The following is a 20,032-nucleotide window of genomic DNA, read 5'->3' as shown; positions in this document are numbered from 1 at the left end:
TGTGCATCATATAACTCAACATGGCTTTTCCCCATAATACTACCAGCTATAATTTCATATAAGCATATGAATATAGAAATGATGTTCTAAGATGCACATGGAAGACCATGTCAAAATTTTGAATAACTATGTAGCATGCAAATTTCACAAAACAGTTAGAGAACTTCACAAGATAATATAAGCATCATTTTTTCATATAGATGGCACGACAAGTCCACTTGATTAGCACCGGGCTCCATTAATTAGACCGAACTTGCACGTTTGTGGCTTTCATATTTTCCTCTAGGCAGATTTTGCACATCACTGCTTCTCTTTTGCGTGCCTTGCGACAAATGCTGAAAAACTTAACCTACGTTGGCGAATTTATGCCGGCCATATATATGATGACTTAATATGCTCCTTTTCAGAAAATACTACCCTCATTTCCGTGCAGTACATTTGCGAACATACTCTGGATAGTTGCATAACAAAGGGAGTACAATACATGTTCACAAGAGTTGGATGGCAAGCCTAGCACTATTGTTGTATTTCCGGGATAAGGCTGCTCGTAGTGGGAAGTATCATACACTAGTATATGATACTAGTGTATGATAATACCTCCATAGTGTATAGTATCACAAGTTAGTATTTTAGATGACATCATTTTGTTTTGGTTGACACATAGTAGTACATCATGATACGATACTGAAATCTCTCTTTCTTTATTTAATTGTATGACATGTCAGCCAAGCTGTCTAGTAGTTGGCATGCATGATACTTGATATGATAGCCCCTACAAGAGGTTTAACTTGCTGGAAATTTGGCTAATTAAATACAATATTTAAGCACACCAGGGATGTGTACACCATACAAATAATCAACCCAGTTTATGGACTTGGGATCAAAGTCAAAGTAATATGCTCCATTGTTAATTTGGTCATCCTTATTCATTGTCGTCCTTAGCTTCTCCAAGTTCGTGTCTTCAAAGCTTCACAGGATTGATAAAATCAAGTCAAAATAACATGATTTTAATGGTGATGTGCATCTTGATATGGTAACTGGACACGCTGATATACCATGTAATTGCCAAAGTAAACCAAAATAACATTTTGACACGTTTTTAAGTTGCTTACCACCCTTTGAACAAGGTGTATGGTGCATAGAGCTCGACCATCTGCATAACGAAACTGTATTTTCCGTTGAGCTCGTTGTAGCATTCTGAGAAAATGCCGCAGAGTGCGATGCTCACTAGGCGAAGCATCTATCAGGCCAATAGTATGAAAGGCACATAACATTAATCACATTCATGTGGCATCTACAAAAATCAACTCTTGCACGTTGAGATGGTGAACAGACCTCGAGGGGAAGCTTGTACTTGATGGCCATGTACAATCTCAACTGTGTGAGTGTGCTAAAGAATCGCATCTTCTTCAACCGGACACGCTTACCGTTCCCCTTGCATGGCGGGTTCTCAAAGAAGTAACGGTGCATTGCGTCGATGACTAGGGCTGAGGGTGCTGGGTTGCTTACCGACGAAGTTACATTGTAGATGATCTGACCTTTTTGATCATCTGAGTGTGCTGCCATGGCAACCATCATAGCATTCACCACCATGTCCCCCGGAATCTGTCCAAACCACCCACCAATACCAAGAACACATCACATATAGCTCGTCAAATGGTTCCTTGCGCATGTTTCATTCCAAATTTTGGTTTGTGATTTGTGAACAAACTCACCATGTCGAGTATTAAATCAAGGTTGCCTAGAAAGAATGGTAAGGTCTTCCTGGCATAACCCATGATCACTGCGTCCACGGTCCTGCAAAATATAAAAATGCTCAGTAATCATTCACTGTCATTGTGAAGGATCAAGTATTCGATTTTGAGTTTCAACACCTAATTCCTTCCATCCATCCAGGCAATGGCTCCTTGAGTGTACTAGTTATGATGCTCGGGCGGATGATGACCACCGGAAAGTCCCCTTGCAAGAGCCCCATCAGCATCTCCCCCATTGCCTTAGTGAAGACATAGGAGTTTGGCCACCCAAAGTTTCGTGCCCTTCATTCATTGGTGCATAAGCATGAGACAAATGCATCGACGGCAGAAAAGAGTATGAATGCTTAAGTATGTTGTTGGTTTTCCTTTTTGTAAAGTTTCCTATGTCTGACCTCTTGAGGCCAAGTTTCTTCATGACTTTCCTCTCGTCTTTCTCAGTGGAACCGTCATCCCTTAGTTCTCTCCTGGTCTCTTTGATCAGATTTAGCTCGGATTCTATATCCAAATGTGTGCCCACCCTTAGTGTCTCACCCATGAAGAATGGCTTCTCTGCTATTAGGCCTTCTTGTTCACCAACTACATAGGCTGTTCAAGTCATATAGATATCACTTAATGAGTTTCAATTCATAACTGCATGATACACCAACCAAAAATCTATAGATTATATACAGTCCTATTAGTTTTGATTCACACCCGTTGAAACATGAAGCAACATCTTGAGCTTAATACACTTCTTTGCGAATGCGCAAACATGCTTCACTCCCAAGACATTCACATCGAAAGCCACATCATATCTGAAAAATTAACATCAAATGTAATTGTTGTAACATTATGCCAGCAATACGCGACCAGGAAACACTTCAAACCTCTCAGAGAATTTCGTAGTGGCAGCTACGTTGACAATAATGTCTATGTCCTTCGACACTTCTCTCAGCTTGGCAGTGTCTAGTCCAAAGTCCTCATGCATGATGTCTCCCACCAAAGGGCAGATCTTTTCTTCGACGAAATTATGGAACCCCACACCATGTTCTTCTTTGAGAACTTGAAAGATTTCCCTCCCTATGACCTGAATATACCAAAATATCGTTTGTACATTACTATTAACTAGATAGATTGACTGGAAAATATATATCTGCATTCCGCAATGCACTTACACCTGTTCCCACTATATTTCTTGGTGGGAGAAGGTCAGTATTCAGTTGACAACAGATTGTCAAGAACATACTGACATCATGTCAAGAAAGTGTACTGTTAGCAGAAAGGACAGCTTGAAACAAATAATTCACCTCATTTTGAATCCGAAGCTTTGCGGATTCAACATCGAAGGCCCGAATCAAGAGGAAGAGCTTCTTGACATCAGGCTGAACCCTTAATATCTTCTCGACAAGCACTATCCACAAATCATGCAAGAAAGAATAGTATACAAGACTCTCAGATATGATCAGCAGTTCAACACACATGATTAATGAACACATATACCTTTTCCTAGGAACCCCGTTGATCCAGTGATGAGGATGCTCTTGCCCCTGAAGTATTCTACAACGCTATCCACATCCATTTCACCAGTCATCGCTGTGGACTTTTGCTTGTCTCGAGAGAATGTTGGGTGTTGTCAAAAGAATCACAATGGGTTTATATTTATACGGAGGGGAGGAGGATTGGTTTCAGAGGACAATTGGAACAAAGCAGCAACGTGGGTCATGTGTTGATAGGGGAATCTCAGCGCCAACTGCTTGCTAACGAACTACACCACGATTTTCTTCTAAAGATAATGAAGACATGGGCCATTATATTTATTTTATTTCTAGTCGTTATGATGCAAGAGGGCTAAGTATATATCCTTTCGGTAAGTTACATTGGATGACATATCACATATCTCAAGTGTTCTCAAACTTTTTTATATCTCAAAGTGTTACTGAACAGTTCGCACTGCCAGGGTTGACTGAAACCCCTCGACTAGTCGAGACTAGTTGCGGCTAATCGATCGGCAAGGCTTGACTCGTCATGAGTCTACGTCAGAATGATTCATCGACTCAAAAACCGTGACTGAACCTAACCTGGCTTCCCCTAGGTCCTAGCTTTGGCAGAGAGTCTAGTTTTTACTGATTGTCTCAGTGGCTCCATGTCTGGATCGCCCTGCTCTTGGCTAGCTAGAACCATCTGGGTGTACTGGGCTGTAGCCTAGTAGTAAGGACTTGGTGGTATGCCTTTGCTGTATCTCATGGCCATTTCTACCTTAATCAAATTTCACGGGGTTCCTCCTCCGTTGATTCATATTATTCATAATTTATTAATTTAAAACTGGCAATGAAATGTTCGTTGTAGTCTTGGAGACACCAGAATCGTCATCTATATTCCGGTGGCGGACTGCGCGGATGTGGGGTTGGGATCTCTGGATCGGAGTAATTTCTTGGCCGGCCACGACGCCGGCGGCGCCCCAGGCGCTGTTTCCTTCTTGAAGGCGGCTTCGAGATCCAGCTCCCTCCCCCTCGTCCTCCTTCTGCACCCGGGTGAAAACCCACAACTTTGGTTGGGCGGCGGCGGTGCCCGGCTCCGTCACCTTCTTGAAGGCACCGCTTTGGGTCCGCGGGGAGGTGGGACAGCTGCAGCGCGTTCTTGGCGTTCCTGATGGCGGCGGTTCTCTTTAGTGGTGTCGCTTCGCCATGGCGGTCGGCTGGTCCGGCTCTCGTGGTGATTGTGGTGCCCAACTCTTCGCCCTGTCTTCCTGGGGTGCTCCCGTCCCGTTCAGACAGGCTGGAGGTGGAGCGGCTTCATCTTGCACGGAGCTTCGGTGGAGATGTCAAGTCATGCCTGAACGACAGGTGCTACGCTTTGTCATGCCTGGTCGGCAGGTGCTACGCACGACAGATTTTCCAAAGACTTCAAGCTGTGTCGGCTGGTGGTACTTGGTTGCATGGTGCTGAGGTGTATCAGTGGCGACCGCGACGTCCTCAGATGTTTGCGCGCAGGGAGGAGGTGCCGTTGGGCGCCGTGGTGGCGTCGACGATAGCTGGACCGAGCAAGGTTGATGCATTAGTACAGTTCTGAAGATGGAACGGTGGAAGTTGGTGGCGGCGGCCTCTGAGTGCACGCCGGACCGGTGAGACACATGCCCGGCAGGCGTCCTGGATGGGATCTCAGGTCTTAGATGTTAGGTTTGGCTGCGATGCCTGTTTGGTATTAGGCCCAGGCTATCTGCGCCTCTTCATCAACTGAATAGCGTGGCTTAGACGGCGGCTTTAGTCTTACTGTTGTATTATTTTATAAGGTCTTGTGAGAATAAAATTAATAAAGTGACCGTATGCATCGCCCAGATGCAAAGGCCGGGGGTCATCCTCCTTTTCTAAAATAAAAAATAAAAAAATATATTTTGGTCACCATTGACCACACAATATTGGATATGTTTTTCCCATGTCTTCCCACTATGCTACTATGCTACTCCCTCCGTTCCAAAATATAAAAACATTTTTAATATTAGCATAGTGTCAAAAATGCTCTTATATTGTGGGACAGAGGGAGTAGTATTCTAGTTAGTACTAGTAATACATGAGGATGCACGCATAAACTCCAATTAGCCGTACCACTGCTTAGCAAAAATAAATATATTTGGGTTCCCACTGATTCGGGGGGCTTGTGCATGTGCACATGCTTATGGTATGGCTTGGCTTCCAACAAAGAGCTGTACAAAATTACCGTAATTATCAGGTACAACCAATTTAGCTCAGACCTAAGATTTTCATTCCTGAGTTCAAGACGGAGTACCCGAGAAAGGGCCACCAAAATGAAATGCCAATTTCTTGCTGACTAAATACTTGACAATTCCATTTTTTTAATTTCTAGTAGTAATCATGCAAGAGGACTATATGCTAGAGAAATCTGGAGAACCATCATGTACGCATGAGAAGTTGAGCACACTGCTTAGTTCTAGCACAAAAGTAACAAGACATCCACCCGTATGTATGACCTTCAAACGGCTTGTCTTGTCTCATGCATCCCCCTTAAGGGAATGGACAACAATCCACCGTCAGCTATCTATAATGAACGTCACGTAAAATAGTTGGAGGAAAAGGAATAGCGATAGAGGAGTAACCCGTCTACAAAAATGGAGTACTCCCTCCTTAAACAAATATAAGAGTAGTGATCTAAACGCTTTTATATTTTTGTAGAGAGGAAGTACCATCTAATCATGTCAAATCCCTACATAGCACGAACTAGACTTAGCAGTGGTGTTCGCTTTTTCTCTCAATTTATTCAGACTTTTTCTCGATATTCATTTAGTGAGAGGAGACGTTCCAGTCAATTACGAAGCACCTGTGAGGCTTTACATTTGTGGGTTCATACAGATGAGTGTATATGCATGTATCCAAACACAATTGTGAAGGATGTCCGCAACTTGCCATTTTTATCGCCAGTTTCACCCATAAGTGCATGCAAGCGAACAAGCAACACTTATAGCAGTTTCATCTAATTCTGGCCTAACTGTCAGTATCTACAAACAGATAAACCTACACTAGAGTGCGTCTAGAGATCACATGGACAACTACTATAAACAGATGTTGTCTAAGCAATTGCACACGCCTCATGCATGCACTCCCGCTGTAGACGGTTACTGGCTGGCCACTTTGGGCCAATTGCTAATATTCTGCACATGCTGGCATGTGGACGAGCACGTCGTCTATTGCGATCGGTTGGAAACAACCAGCTGATTAAGGACCCCAACTGTTTAAGGAAAACGATTGAACGAGACTTCTTTTTTTAATTTATTTTTTCAGGTTTATTGTTCGCTTCCTCAGCCATGGTGGTGAGAACATTCTCAATTGAAATGGGTTCCAGATCGCATGCTTGGATGGTTTCTATATCAAGAACACCAACATTTATTGTAAAACTTTTTTTTAGAAATTACGAACATTTCAGAAAATTCTGAAGAATTTTTAAAATCCGAACATTTAAACAGAAACGAGAGCACTTTTTTTAATTGATGAAATTTTGAAAGAAGAACATGTTTTCAAACTTGTGTAAATAGCTTACAATATGCGCATACTTTTTCTAAAATTTGAGCTTTTAAAAAATTAACAAACAATTTTTTAAACACAAACAACATTTGAACTTCTCTTGAACAAAGAGAAACTTTTTTGGGGGAGCAACAAGTTAACGAGCACTCCTTCAGGAGGCTCGCAATGATCAGCTCCACTTGAAGTGGTCTCAGCCATTCGCCACGTGTCGCGCTCTAGGCGCTCCCTCCGGATTTTTTTTATTTTTCCGCACGCGTTTTTGGCTTTTTAAATGGTTTTTTCGACGTTTTGGTTTCCACCGGTCTTCCTTAGCTTTTCACTCAAAAAAATTTTAAAAAAAAAATTTGTGCGAAAAAACGCTTTTTTTCCTTTCACAAGAGTCACGGTTTTGCTTCCGCGAGAGGCACGGGTGTGCTTTCGCGAGAGTCACGGCCGTGCCTCTTGAAAACGTAAAAAACGTGTTTTCTTTTTTTTTCTTTCTCGAGAGTCACGGTTTTGCTTCCGTGAGAGGCACGGGTGTGCTTTCGCGAGAGTCACGGTTTTGCTTCCGCGGGAGGCACAGTTGTGCTTTCACGAGAGTCGCGACCGTGCCTCTCGGAAAGGGAAAAAACACGTTTTTTTTCTTTCGCGAGAGTCACGGTTTTGCTTCCGCAAGAGGCATGGTTGTGCTTTCACGAGAGTCACGGCCGTGCCTCCTCGGAAAAGAAAACAAAAAGGTGTTTTCTTTTTTTTCCTTCCGCGAGAGTCACGGTTTTGCTTCCGCGAGAGGCACGGTTGTGATTTCGTGAGAGGCACGGGCGTGCCTCTTTTGGAAAGGGATAAAACCCGTGCTCCCGGTTCGGTTTTTTCGTCTGGTTTTTTCGTGAAAAAAAAGTTCATCAAAACCTATCAACATGGGATCTAGTTTTGAAAATCTTGACGCGAGGAAGCCAACGGTGAATGCGGTTCGAGATTTAGACGCACGGTTTGAGAGATAAAACGTTTTGAATAAACGGATCTAAAAAAGGGAAAACTCCCGGATTGCGACAAGTGGCGTGCTACATGTGCGCCACTTGTTGCAACTAAGGAAATTGGAGTGATCTTTGCAACGAGTACTCATTACTTAGTGATTTGGCCTTTTTGAAGCTTAGGATAACATTTTCTAAAATTTTGTTAAAAATACAAACAGTTTTTCAACTTCAAAACAATTTAAGATTTTTCTGAGTTTTTTCCTTAAAAAATTGTGAATTTTTGAAAAAAGAAAAAGAAACACAATAAAAGAAAAAGGAAAAAGAAACAAAAGAGAAAATAAAACGATTATTTAGAAAAAAGGAAAGAAAGGAAAATAAAAAGGAAAGGAAAACCAATGACGAAAAAACCGAATTGGAAAAAGCCGCGAATCAAACAAACAAAAAAACGGTTCCCAGCCAATTGGGGCGGGTTGTCTCAGAAAAAAGCTACTTGGGCCGGGCCGTCTCCAGTTTCCTCCCTGTAGACTGTGTGAAGCAGCGGCATGTTGCCACAGTAAGCATCATATTGGATTTACCATCTTTTTTGAGAAGCTTATAGCGTTTACTTGTGCAAATGCTAGTAGCGTGCAATAAAATGTATGTAACATTATAAAAAAAATTAACCATGTATTTCAAAAATATCAACTTTGTATAAAATGTTCTTGATTTACACAAAAGATATACAAATGCGTGTGAACAGGTAGACATCAAGAAAATTATTTTAAATAATGTTAAATATGAGTAAGACAATGTTCCTTATGTATATAATAAAGTATAATTTGTATGAAAAAAGTAGATAGTAAAATTATTATTTTTAAATGTTAGTCTTATATTTGAAAAATATTAAATATGTACATAAAATATTCCTGATGTGTACAAAAGATATATACTGTTTATGGAAAAATGTAGCCTGGGTTGAAAAAGGAGAAAAATAATAAAAATGAAGAACAAACAAAACCAGAAAAAATGAGTGAAAGCCGAAAAAAGAAAAGAAAAAGAAGAAGAAAGGGAAAAGAAATAGAAATAGAAAAAAGCAAAATCATAGAAAACTAAAATAAAAAGGTTTTTTATCTTCCATGCACTAGTGGTGTCCCACTACTCAGTTTTGCCATTAAAAATTAAAACTGGTCAAAAATACCTCAAAATGGATTGCGGACCTCTTAGTGAGGAACTAACCTTCATTAAGAGCTTGGCAATCGTACCATTTAACGTAGCAGTCAGTGGACTGCCGCAAAGGGACTTTCTCAATAAATAACTTATTATGAGCCATCCAAAGGGTCCAAGCCATCGTGGCAAAACCAAGCCATAACAAGCATTGCTCTTTTTTTTTGCTCTTCGGTTTTTGGACCCCATGCCTTAGGCGCCTCCTAAACGGGTGGGCTCATTGTGGGAGGGAGAGCTAGCTCCTAACGCATGTTTTTAATTACTTTTACTTATCTTTTTAAAATGTGAAAATATTTTGCTTAAATCTTAAAAACATTAATTTTTCATTTAAAAATGTTTACACGGTGTAAATGCTCGCACAACTATAATATTGATAGCATTTGATAAAAATGATCGTGATGTCAAAAAAATATTCATACACTTTGAAAATAATGTAGTGTAAAAGTATTCACATAATTTAAACATAATGTTTCATGACATTCATAAAAATGTATGTGACATTTCTAAGAAACATGTTCACGTGTATCAGAAATATGTACATGTCATTCATTATGACTTCTCTTAGATCACCCTTTGGTACCACAAGTCGGTCCTTGAAGAATAAGGTGTCTTTGTCATCAATGTGATAGCACTTATACTTGAAAATGCCTTCGGCAATGTCAGCTTACACCTTTTCACCATAGCATCAAGTAGGTGGGCTTCACGAATTTGATCCTCCAAGGCTGGAGTCACTTGAAGGTTAGCAAAGGAATCCTTGAGGGATGAATTGGAGGTTGAGTTTCCTCATTACTTCACAAAGGTCGGCCTGAACTGGATAGAGAATGAGAATATTGCAATATGCCTTTCTGCTCAAAGCATCTATAATCAATGCTCGAGTTATATTCTTGAATCATTTTCACCCAACGAGTCTGACAAAGAATGAGGTCGGGCTGTGTGAAAATATGTTTCAATCTCTTGTCATCAGTATAGACTTCTGCCCGTCTGCCCAACAAGAGATGTCTCCAATTTATGAAAGCATGGACTACTGCGACCAACTCAAGATCATGAGTTGGATAGTTCTTCTCATTAGGCTTCAATTGATGCAAAGTGTATGCCACAACTTGCTTGTCTTGTATAAGCACTCCACCAAGGCCTTCCAATGAGGCATCAGAGAAAACTTGGACCGGCTTGGATTCATCCGGAAAACAAATAACTGGGGCTGAAATGAGCTTCTCTTTGAATGTCTTGAAAGTTTCATCACACTCTGGAGACCAAGAATATTTCATATTCTTTTATAGTAGATTGGACAATGGCTTATCAATTTTGGAGAAGTTCTCCAAGAACCTCCCATAGCAACTTGGAAGCCCCATGAAGCTTCGCAGTTGCTTCACATTCTCCGGAGGTTGCCGCTTCACAATTGCTTGAACCTTCTCTGAATTCTTTGAGATCCTTTTTCAGAGATGACATAGCCAAGTTAGAGAACCCCATTTAGCCAGAATTTGCATTGGATTACTTGGCATAGAAATGGTGCTCCCTCGACTACCCGAGCACTAAGCGGGGATGCTCCGCGTGCTCTTCCTTCGACTTAAAGTAAACTACGATGTCATCGAGATAAACCAGCACAAACTCATTCTTGAAAGGTGAGAATACGTAGTTCATCATCCTGGTGAAGGTTGGAGGACCCTTAGAGAGACCAAAAGACATGACCGTATACTTGTACGAACCAAAGCTTGTGACAAAGGCGGTCTTCAGAATGTCCTGCTCAAGGACTTTGATTTGATGGTAACCCATTCAGAGATCAAATTTGGAGAATGCCTTGGCGCCTTTCGATTGCTCGAACAACATGTTTTTGTATTTTCTTTTGACATGTATTAAAAAAATTGAAAACAAGTATTTGGAACAAAGTATATCTTGGATTTTGAAAAAAAAATGTATTAAAAGAGAAAAATATATGTATACATAATAACTTAGAAAAACCTAAAACCAAAGAAAACCGATGAAAAAAACGAAGAAACCCGATGAAAAAAACGAAGAAAACAAAAAACTATTAAAAACACATTTAAAAAGGTCGAGCTAAAGACGAGACCGAGTTATGTCTCAACACTGTCGAGAAATCAGGGTGCCTCTATGTCTTTTTTTATTTCTTTCATTTTAACTTTCATTTATACTTTCAAATATTCTAAATAAATATATTACAAAAATACTTTACCAAAACATTTGAAAAAAAATCTTAACCATGCATTTAAAAAATGTTAAATGTATATAGAGAAAATGTTTCACATGCATAGGAAAAATGTTTACGAATTATTTACAATGTGTGTGAAAAAGGTTGATCATGTATTTAAAAATGTTAACAAGTATTTGACAAATATTAATCAAGCAGTTGAAAAACGTTAAATGTGCATAGAAAAAATGTTGATCATGTATTAGAAAAATGCAAAATGTGTATAGAAACAATTGTTGACCATCTGTTTAAAGAAAATGTAATCTTGCATTTGAAAAGGTTAATCAAGCATTGAAAAAATGTCAAACATGTATAGAAAAAATATTGACCTTGTATTTAAAAATGTTAGCCTTTTATTGAAAAATGCTAATGAAGCACTTGAAAATATTAAAAATGTCTACAGAAAAAGTGTTGACCATGTATTAAAAATGTTAATCTTGTATTTAAAAAATGTTAATCAAGCATTTGAAAAATATTAAATATGTGTAAAGAATTGTCTTGACCGTTTAGTAAAAAACATCATACCTGTATTTGAAAGCTGTAAAATGTGTATTAAGACAATGTTCTTGACGTATATGGGAAATGTAGAATGAAACCAACAAAAACAAAGGAAACTATAAAAAGAAGGAAAACCTAAAAAGAAACAAAATAAAAATGAAAACAAAAAAGAAAAGAAAATTAAACAAACAAGTACAAAAAAAGAAACAGTCAAAACTGAGAAATAAATAAAGGAAAACAAAAAACTAATGAAATAGAATAAAGAAAGAAACGTTATGGAAGAAAAATAAGGGAAAAAGAAACAAAAAAATATTTGAAACCGAGAAAGTGGCTCAGAAAACCAAAAAAAAGGAAGAAAAGAAAAAATGAGTGAGAAAGGAAAAATAAACTGAAACAAAACAAAGAAAAGAAAGAAAATATAAAGAAAAGAAAAAGCCCACGAAAATGGGGTAAAGAAACAAGGAAAACCAGTGAAAAAAATAAAAAATGGAGAATATAGGCAAGGAAAAAGAAACAAAAAAAGCTACAAAAAATTGAAAATGAGCTGGCCAAGTTGATTCGCGGGGACTCGAGAGCAGGTTCCATCTTGCGTAAAGCAAGATATAGCCGTCGCGTGGCGCGGCGCGTGGCAACTATATCTCACATTAAGCGAGACAGAAGGATCCTTGGCGTCGAACACTGCAGTAATGGGCCACCCCAGTAGCGGGCACTTAAAAGAGATTGGTAGAGAAAAAGGCACGTGTGGGGGGACTCGAACCCTACCCACTAGGCTAGAAACTCCTTTGTGACGAACTAGTTGTTCGGGCCTACTTATCTCGGCTACCCACTACGTCAGGTTTCCACTGTTTCTCTCCATTTTTTCCCAGAGTTTATTGGATTTGTTTTTCGCTGGGGTTTTCTTAATTTTCATTGTTTTTTATTTCTCTTTTGTTATTTTTCTTTGGTTTTATTTATTACTTTCTAGGTTTTCACTGGGTTTTTTCCTTTTTTTACTTTTATAATGGTTTTTGGATTTTTTTTCTATTTTTTTCTCTTTCTTTCTTGTTTTTCTTGTTTTTTGTTTTCTTTTTTGTATTATTTCTTTTTTGTTTCGTTTTCTTATCATCTCATTTTTTCTTTTTGTTTTCATTTTTCTTTGTTTCTTTCAATTTCATTCTACATTTTTGTATATGTCAAAAAATGTTTTCTAATATATGTCTAACGTCTCTCCAATACAAATTTAACATTTTTTGAACACACGGTCAACATTTTTTTAAACATAGTTAACATTTTTGAAATGCTTGATTAACATTTTTCAAATACTTGTTCAACATTTTTTAAAATGTGTGATTAAAAAAATTATATACATGCTGAAAATTTTCCATCTCGTTTTTAACACATGGTCAATTTTTTTCAAAGATACTTAACTTTTGAAAATGCCTTATTAACATTTTTCAAATACTTGTTCAATTTTTTTTCAAATGCTCGATTAACATTTTTATATACATTATCAAAATTTTCCATAATTTATTTATATAAGGTCAACATATTTCTATACAGATTTAGCTTTTTCAAATACTTGATTAAAAAATTTCAAATAATTGTTCAATATTTTTTCAAATGCCTGATTAACAGTTTTATATACATGATCAGATTGTGTCATCAATTTTTTAAATACGTTGCCAACAGTTCCTTTTCCTATACCCATTTAATCTTTTTCCAAATGCTTGATTAACATTCTTCAAACACTTGTTCAATATTTTTTTAAATGCTTGATTAACATTTTTGTCAATACTTGATCAAATTGTTTCATAGACATTTCTTTTGTATACATTTTTAGTGGATGTGATAAACATTTTCTCTATAAATATTTAACATTTTCAAATGTTTTATGTAGAGTGATTTGTGTAATATATATTTTTAGAATATTTGAAAGTACAAACAAAAGTAAAAAAACAGAAAACAAAAAAGAAACAAAAAACATGAAAAAATAACAAAACAGAAAACGAGGCTGCTGTTCCCGCGCGCCTGGGCCGGCCTAACTGGCGTCACCCTTCCCGACGGGGCCACCGTCACCGCCGCACAACACTTCCCGACGGGGCCCTGGCGGGGGCGAGGGCGATCTAGACCGGCTCTCGGCCACCCTCCCGTGCCTGAGCATTTTCTTTCCCCGCAGCCGCCATCGCTGTATATCCGGCAAAGTAAGGTGAACCAATGGATTACATATCCGGCAACGAGACGAGGAGTAATTCAGTGAGGCTGAATTCCGGCTAGTCGGATGCACTTTGTGCTCTTTCAGACTTGTGTAAATCGCATGTCATGTTCTCGCAATACACTAGCAACAATAGCAAATTAGCTAATTAGTTCCTCCGTTCCTAAATATAAGTCCTTTTAAAGGTTCCAATATGGACTACAATACATACGGAGCAAAAATGAGTGAATCTAGACTTTAAAATATGACTATATACATCCGTATGTAGTCCATATTGAAATATCTAAAAGGGCTTATATTTAGAAACGGGGGGATGTACATAGACGTATTTTAAAGTGTAGATTCACTCATTTTACTCCGTATGTAGTTTATACTGAAATCTCTAAAAAAAACATGTATTTAGGAACGGAGGGAGTATACTTGAGTGCGATGCTGTGATATTGTTTACTGATGCTCCTTCTTTTATGGTTGCAAAATTGCATGGGTTTGTTGTGTTCTTGGCAGGAAGATGGCATGATGATCGTGCCGGGGTTTCGCAAACAGAGAGGGTAAAGTTTTGCAGAAGGAACAATCATCATTCCTGCAACACATGTAAGTGCAGAACTGTCATCAGCTTACAAGAAAAGTTACTAAAGAGATGGCCATTCTTCTTGTACTCTGCATTACAAACGCAAATCTCTGTTTTTGTTTGAGTTTACTTACAGATCCACTACTTTTTAAGCTACACTCGCACAACCTGTAGCAATTAAGATATGGCCCCCGCCGGTTGGACTAGCCCTTGTGGGGCCAAGTTGACTTGTCTTTTCTCCTGCAACGCAAGGTTGATTTCCTAACATCCACTCATACAGACAGAGTGCTGTGCTGTGTGTTGTTTTAGTTCAGAAAAGTTCAGGGAGGAAAAGGCAGATACTCGTCATGGGTTATGAGGTAGAGGGAAAGGGCGCCGTCGCTGTTGCTGTTGCCGCTCGCCGTCGTCGGCCCCTCGTGGTGGTTACCTTTCGGTGAGGAGTAAGCCGAGCAACGCGACAAGGGTCAGCAGCAGCGGGAGCAGGGTGTGGATGAGGTAGGTTTCGCTTTGGTCCCTTTCGAGTGTGAAGGTGAGCTTCATAATAAGAGTAGCTAGATCTATCTGCCTTACGTTTTCTGAATTTTGCTGGCAGCTAGACAACTAGTCAACTGCCAAAACGTCTTATACTGTATTTAGGAAGGGAGGGTGTAGTTAACAGGAGGAAGTTGGCATCTCCGTTTACCAAAACATGTATAGAACGTGTGATGCCAGACACTGGTGGGCTCGAATGCACGGATACTTCAGCCGACCAGCAAATCCGTATCGGATACCGTATCCGATACTGATACTCCTCCGATACGCCCCCGATATGTATCGCTGGAGTATCCGAGAATAAATGATTTAAAACAATTACGATACTCTAAGGATACTTCGCCAGTACGTTTTGCATACTTTTCCAGCCTAGGTGAGAGCCCTCAGCCCAGTTAAGAAGCAACCAGCAACCCTAGTGCCCCGATGCCCCCATCCTTTTGCTCACAGCGTCTTTTCTCCCTCCCATGCTCACACCAGGCGGCAGCTGTGTCGCCAGCAGCTGCTCACCCAGGTCCCAAGGCCAGCAGCAGTGGCGGCTAGCCGGCGACGAGCTCCTCCTCCTACTCACAAACGTCCCCTCTCACGCAACAGCCATGTATGGACACTTCTCTTCTCCATTTCTCCTGCCCAGCCAAGCTCATCTCCTCTTCTTTCTTCTCTGATCTCTGAAGATATATCATTCTCATTTCCTCCAGATGGCTTTGAGTACCTACAACGTATCCGTATTGGCACTTTTTGAAAATGACGAATTTACGTATCCGTATTGGCCCGATACTGATACCCGTATCCGCATCGGTGCATTCGAGCTGGTGGGAGTAGCCTTTGCTGGTGAGGACACGGTGGTCCGGTGAAGTGTGGGCCTTGTGACGAAAAAGGGTTTCCCCCGCTTTATATATAAAGCAACCGCCCCAAGCATTCACAAGATCAAGGTTCCAGGAACAAGCGAAATGAAAAGAAAGAAAGAAAATAAGTGGATCCACAGGACAAACAAAGTCTTGCTGGGGGAACAACACAACAAGCCCCTGAAAGAGGCTTATTTCTGTTGTGTATGCGGGGTGATAGGTAATGGTGCTCGTGATTGTAAAATTAAATTGAAAAGGGGTGAAAACCCACAATTTGGCAAGGGTCTAAAAGCATTGATGGATTTTACATTTTACTAACCATCAATGCTTATACATTTTACTATTATTATCCTGGTTAGTAAAATGTATATGCTGCCTTCCTACTATCCATCAATGCTTATACATTTTACTAACCAGGATATACATAAAAGATGGCAGCATATACATTTTACTAACCAGGATATACATTTTACTATCTATCAATGTTCTGGAGTTCTGATTATTCATGTGATATCTTCTGTGTTGCCCACTAAAGCACACAACAGTAAGGTACTATAAGCCTCTTAATGCACACAAGGGGATAGCTTTATTAACCAAATCAAGTACTGTTGCAATCTAAAGCATACACTCCAGAACATGCTCTGAGAGCCGCCCATACTACGCTCTTTCCTGGCATCAGGCAAACACTGCCACCATTTCCGTACAGTAGATTTGCAAACATACTCAGAAGAGTAGCGTAACAAATGGAGTACAATACAAATACATATGTGTTTGATAACAAGAATAGACGAATATTAATTGTATTTCCATGGCTAGTTACTGCACTGGAAATTTGGCTGGTTAAATCATAACTCAATCACGCGTATATTTGAGCACACCAGGGATGTGAACACTGTAGAAATAATCTTCCCAGTCAATGTACTTGGGATCAAAATCAAAGTAATAGGCCCCATTGTTATTTTGATTGTCCTTTTTCATCGCCATCCTTAGTTTATCCAAGTTCATGTCATCAAAGCTTCACAAGATTGAAAAAATCAAGTCAAAGAACAACATTTTTAAGGGTAAAATGATATATTTTGATATGCTATGAGGATGCACTGGTATACCATCATACCATGTAATCACAAAAGCGGAAGGACACATTGCAAAAAAGGACATATTGATAAGCTTTTTAAGAATTTCTTACCACCCTTTGAACAAAGTGTATGGTGCATATAATTCGCTCAACTGCATCATGAATCGGAATTTTCTGCTGAGTTCGTTGTATACCCGTGAGAAAACACCACAAAGTGCAATGTTCACTAGGCGAAGCATCTGCCCAATTGATTGTAGGAGAAGAAAGCCACATAATATTAATCTCATTTGCATCTCATGTATCCTTAAACAACGTGCTTTAATCTCACGTTGAAATAGTAATTAAGCTAACCTCGAGGGGAAGCATGTACTTGAAGGCCATGTACAGCCTGAACCACATGACAGAGCTGAAGAACCGCATCTTCTTCAGCCGAACATGCTCACCATTCCTTCCCGTGCATGGGGGGTTGTCATTGAAGTACCGAAAGAGAGACTTCCAAAGGATGGCGTAAGGTGCTGGGTTCCGCAGCGACGATGTTACATGATAGATGATTTGCACCTGCTGATCCTCTGAGTGTGCTACCATGGCAACCATCATAGCATTCACCACCATGTCCCCTGGAATCTATATAAACCATGCACTGTAGTTGGTTACTTACTTGGTACATTCACCAAGTTTCATTCCAAATTTTGGTTGCCAATTTGTGAACAAGCTCACCACATCCATTATTAAATCTAGGTCGACTAAGAAGAAGGGCAAGGTCTGCTTGGCGTATCCGATGACCACCGAGTCGATTGTCCTACGGAAGATGAAAATTTCAGTAACCATACACCAGTGTGGTACATTTTTGTTAAGGATCAAAATATATTTGTGTTTCAATCACTTGATTCCTTCCATCCATCCAGGCAATGGCTCCTTGAGGGTACTGGTTATAATGCTTGGGCGGATGATGACAACCGGAAAGTCCATTGGTAGGAGCCCCATCATCATCTCCCCCATTGCCTTGGTGAATACGTAGGTGTTCGGCCACCCGAAGTGTCGAGCCCTTCGCCCAGTTGTCCATAAGATCAAACATGTTAAAAGAGTATCAAGTTTGCGGTTCTACCAAGTGGATGATAGGAGTACACATAATTTATGTTGATGTTTGTGTCTAACCTCTTGAGGCCAAGCTCCTTCATAGTTTTCCTCCCAGCCTTCTCCGTGGAACAACTAGCTTTTAGTTCTTGCATGGTCACTTTGATTAAATTTAACTCCGATTCGATCTCTAGATGTGTGCCCACCTTTATGGTCTCACCCATCAAAATCGGCTTCTCTGGTATTATCCCCTCTTGCTCACCAGCTACATAGGCTGTCCAAGTCATATAATTACAGCTTAACGAGTTAGAATTCAGAATGTCATGATATAACACCAAACCCAAATTCATAGATCAAATATTCTTATGGCTTCACACCTGTTGAAACATGAAGCAACATCTTGAGCTTAGGACATTTTGTTGCAAATGCGCAGATGTGCTTCACACCCAAGACATTCACATCGAAAGCCACATCATATCTGAAAAGGTAGCATAACATATTTGAACAATTATTTCAATGTCATGCATGTTTATGTTTGTTACAATATTACTCCTTCCAGTTCACAAATAAGTAATGTTATGGAGAGTGACATAGTCATGAAGGTGTAACTTTGACCACTAATTTCTACGAGTATATGTATAGTAACAAACAAGATTATGATATTCAAAAATATTTTTCAAATTAATAAATATTATTTTTTAAGTTTCCAAACTAAATATTTAAGATGATGTCCATAGTCAAAACTTTGAAATTTTGGCTCGAGCTATGTATGAAATGTCACTTATTTGTGAACCGGAGGGAGTAGCAATCTGCAACCAGAAAGCACCTCAAACCTTTCAAAGAAATTTGTAGTCGCAGCTCCGTTGACGATGACATCTACGTCCTTGGACAATTCCCCTAGCTGGGCACTGTCTAGTCCAAAGTTTTCATAAATGATATCTCCCACCAACGGACATATCTTTTCCTCAATGAAATTATTGAACCGCACACCATGTTTTTCTTTTAGCACATGAAAGATCTCCCGACCTATGATCTAAAAAATAGCAAAGAATATTAGTAGTAGATTACTATCAATTACTGTGCCTACTCTCTTGGTCGGGTTCGAATAAAAATGCTTAACATTCATCCCCTCACATTGTGCAACAAGTGACACTAGGCACTAGTATAGAGAGATGTATAGCACACAGTTGAACATAAGGATCACGTAACGTCCTTGTGGCTGATGTGGGGGATGTATCATATAGGCTCCATATGTGTGCGCATGTTGCCTTTGATGCAAATGATTGGAACAGAAAAACTGTGCGTGATTTCGAGGCGGAAAAATGGTCAAGCCCAGTTATGAGTCGAAGGGTGGACTTGCAGACTAGAGCAAAAAGGAATTCAACCCAGCTATGAGCCGATGGTGGATTTAGAACTCCGATAAAAAAGGCCGAGTCTGGTTACTAGTCGATGGTATACTTGCTTAATGTGACGTTGTTTAATGTGAATTTAGCATTAGACTAAACTAGGAGAAAAATAAAAACGAATATTTCACCTCAGTCTGAATCCGAAGCTTCGCGGATACAGCATCAGGGGCCCGAATCAAGAGGTAGAGCTTCTTCACATCAGGCTGAACCCTCAGTATCTTCTCTACGAGCACTACCCACAGATCATGCAAGAGAAACACCAACATATAAGCCTCTCAGATGATCAGCACACATGTATGGCACATCCTGACCCGAAATGTACCGATCATGTATGAACGCATACCTTTGCCTAGGAAGCCAGTTGAACCAGTGATGAGGATACTCTTGCCCCTGAAATATCCTACAACACTGTCCGCATCCATTTCACCGATCATCCTCGGCTACTTTTGCCTCCCTCGATAGGAGGTGAGATTGATGTCACTTGGTGAGAGATAACTTTCTTTGCTAGAAAATGGTACTATCTTGTCTGGCCATGCATGTTCTTATAGGGCAGGAAGGAAGACGGGTTTTCAGTGGTCAAGTGGAACAAGGCAGCACTGGTTACGTGATTTCACTGTCGATCACCTAGCACAGATATTTTAAGAATGAGACATCCATGGAATGGCTGGTTGGTGAAAGTGGGAGAGAAAATAGAAAATTGATACAGCCACGTCTGGGCAGATTGC

General features: G+C 39.8%; 2 protein-coding genes across 3 annotated transcripts; both read right to left on the bottom strand.

The window, feature by feature from the left end:
* Positions 1–646: 646 nt before the first annotated feature.
* Positions 647–3,349, bottom strand: LOC119270937 (probable fatty acyl-CoA reductase 5). The gene is made up of 10 exons (XM_037552939.1): positions 3,234–3,349; positions 3,041–3,144; positions 2,621–2,820; positions 2,448–2,548; positions 2,147–2,339; positions 1,875–2,036; positions 1,716–1,797; positions 1,336–1,605; positions 1,113–1,240; positions 647–967 (listed from the first exon to the last, which is right to left on the bottom strand). Exons 1-10 carry the CDS (start codon positions 3,322–3,324, stop codon positions 808–810), a joined length of 1,491 nt encoding a protein of 496 aa, XP_037408836.1. The 5' UTR covers positions 3,325–3,349; the 3' UTR covers positions 647–807.
* A 12,970-nt stretch (positions 3,350–16,319) lies between these two features.
* LOC119266637 (fatty acyl-CoA reductase 1-like) lies at positions 16,320–19,826 on the bottom strand. 2 transcript variants are annotated; one of them, XM_037547879.1, is made up of 10 exons: positions 19,651–19,826; positions 19,436–19,539; positions 18,735–18,934; positions 18,279–18,379; positions 17,983–18,175; positions 17,711–17,872; positions 17,545–17,626; positions 17,179–17,451; positions 16,939–17,066; positions 16,320–16,767 (listed from the first exon to the last, which is right to left on the bottom strand). In XM_037547879.1, exons 1-10 carry the CDS (start codon positions 19,739–19,741, stop codon positions 16,605–16,607), a joined length of 1,497 nt encoding a protein of 498 aa, XP_037403776.1. In that variant the 5' UTR covers positions 19,742–19,826; the 3' UTR covers positions 16,320–16,604. The 2 variants fall into 2 exon arrangements, with proteins under 2 accessions (XP_037403776.1, XP_037403777.1); XM_037547880.1 differs by having other exon boundaries at positions 19,436–19,530.
* Between the last annotated feature and the right edge of the window lie 206 nt (positions 19,827–20,032).

Source organism: Triticum dicoccoides, chromosome 3A (genome assembly GCF_002162155.2).
Source record: "Triticum dicoccoides isolate Atlit2015 ecotype Zavitan chromosome 3A, WEW_v2.0, whole genome shotgun sequence".
Taxonomy (NCBI): domain Eukaryota; kingdom Viridiplantae; phylum Streptophyta; class Magnoliopsida; order Poales; family Poaceae; genus Triticum; species Triticum dicoccoides.
This window is presented reverse-complemented; position numbering and strand designations above follow the sequence as displayed.

Coding starts and splice junctions, on each gene's coding strand:
- LOC119270937 (XM_037552939.1), bottom strand. CDS start 3,324: ATGACTGGTGAAATGGATGTGGATAGCGTTGTAGAATACTTCAGGGGC. Junction 3,145..3,233: donor AACGGGGTTCCTAGGAAAAG/GTATATGTGTTC, acceptor ATTTGTGGATAG/TGCTTGTCGAGAAGATATTA. Junction 2,037..2,146: donor AAGAAACTTGGCCTCAAGAG/GTCAGACATAGG, acceptor CAATGAATGAAG/GGCACGAAACTTTGGGTGGC.
- LOC119266637 (XM_037547879.1), bottom strand. CDS start 19,741: ATGATCGGTGAAATGGATGCGGACAGTGTTGTAGGATATTTCAGGGGC. Junction 18,380..18,734: donor ACTACAAATTTCTTTGAAAG/GTTTGAGGTGCT, acceptor CTACCTTTTCAG/ATATGATGTGGCTTTCGATG. Junction 17,627..17,710: donor GGATGGATGGAAGGAATCAA/GTGATTGAAACA, acceptor CATCTTCCGTAG/GACAATCGACTCGGTGGTCA.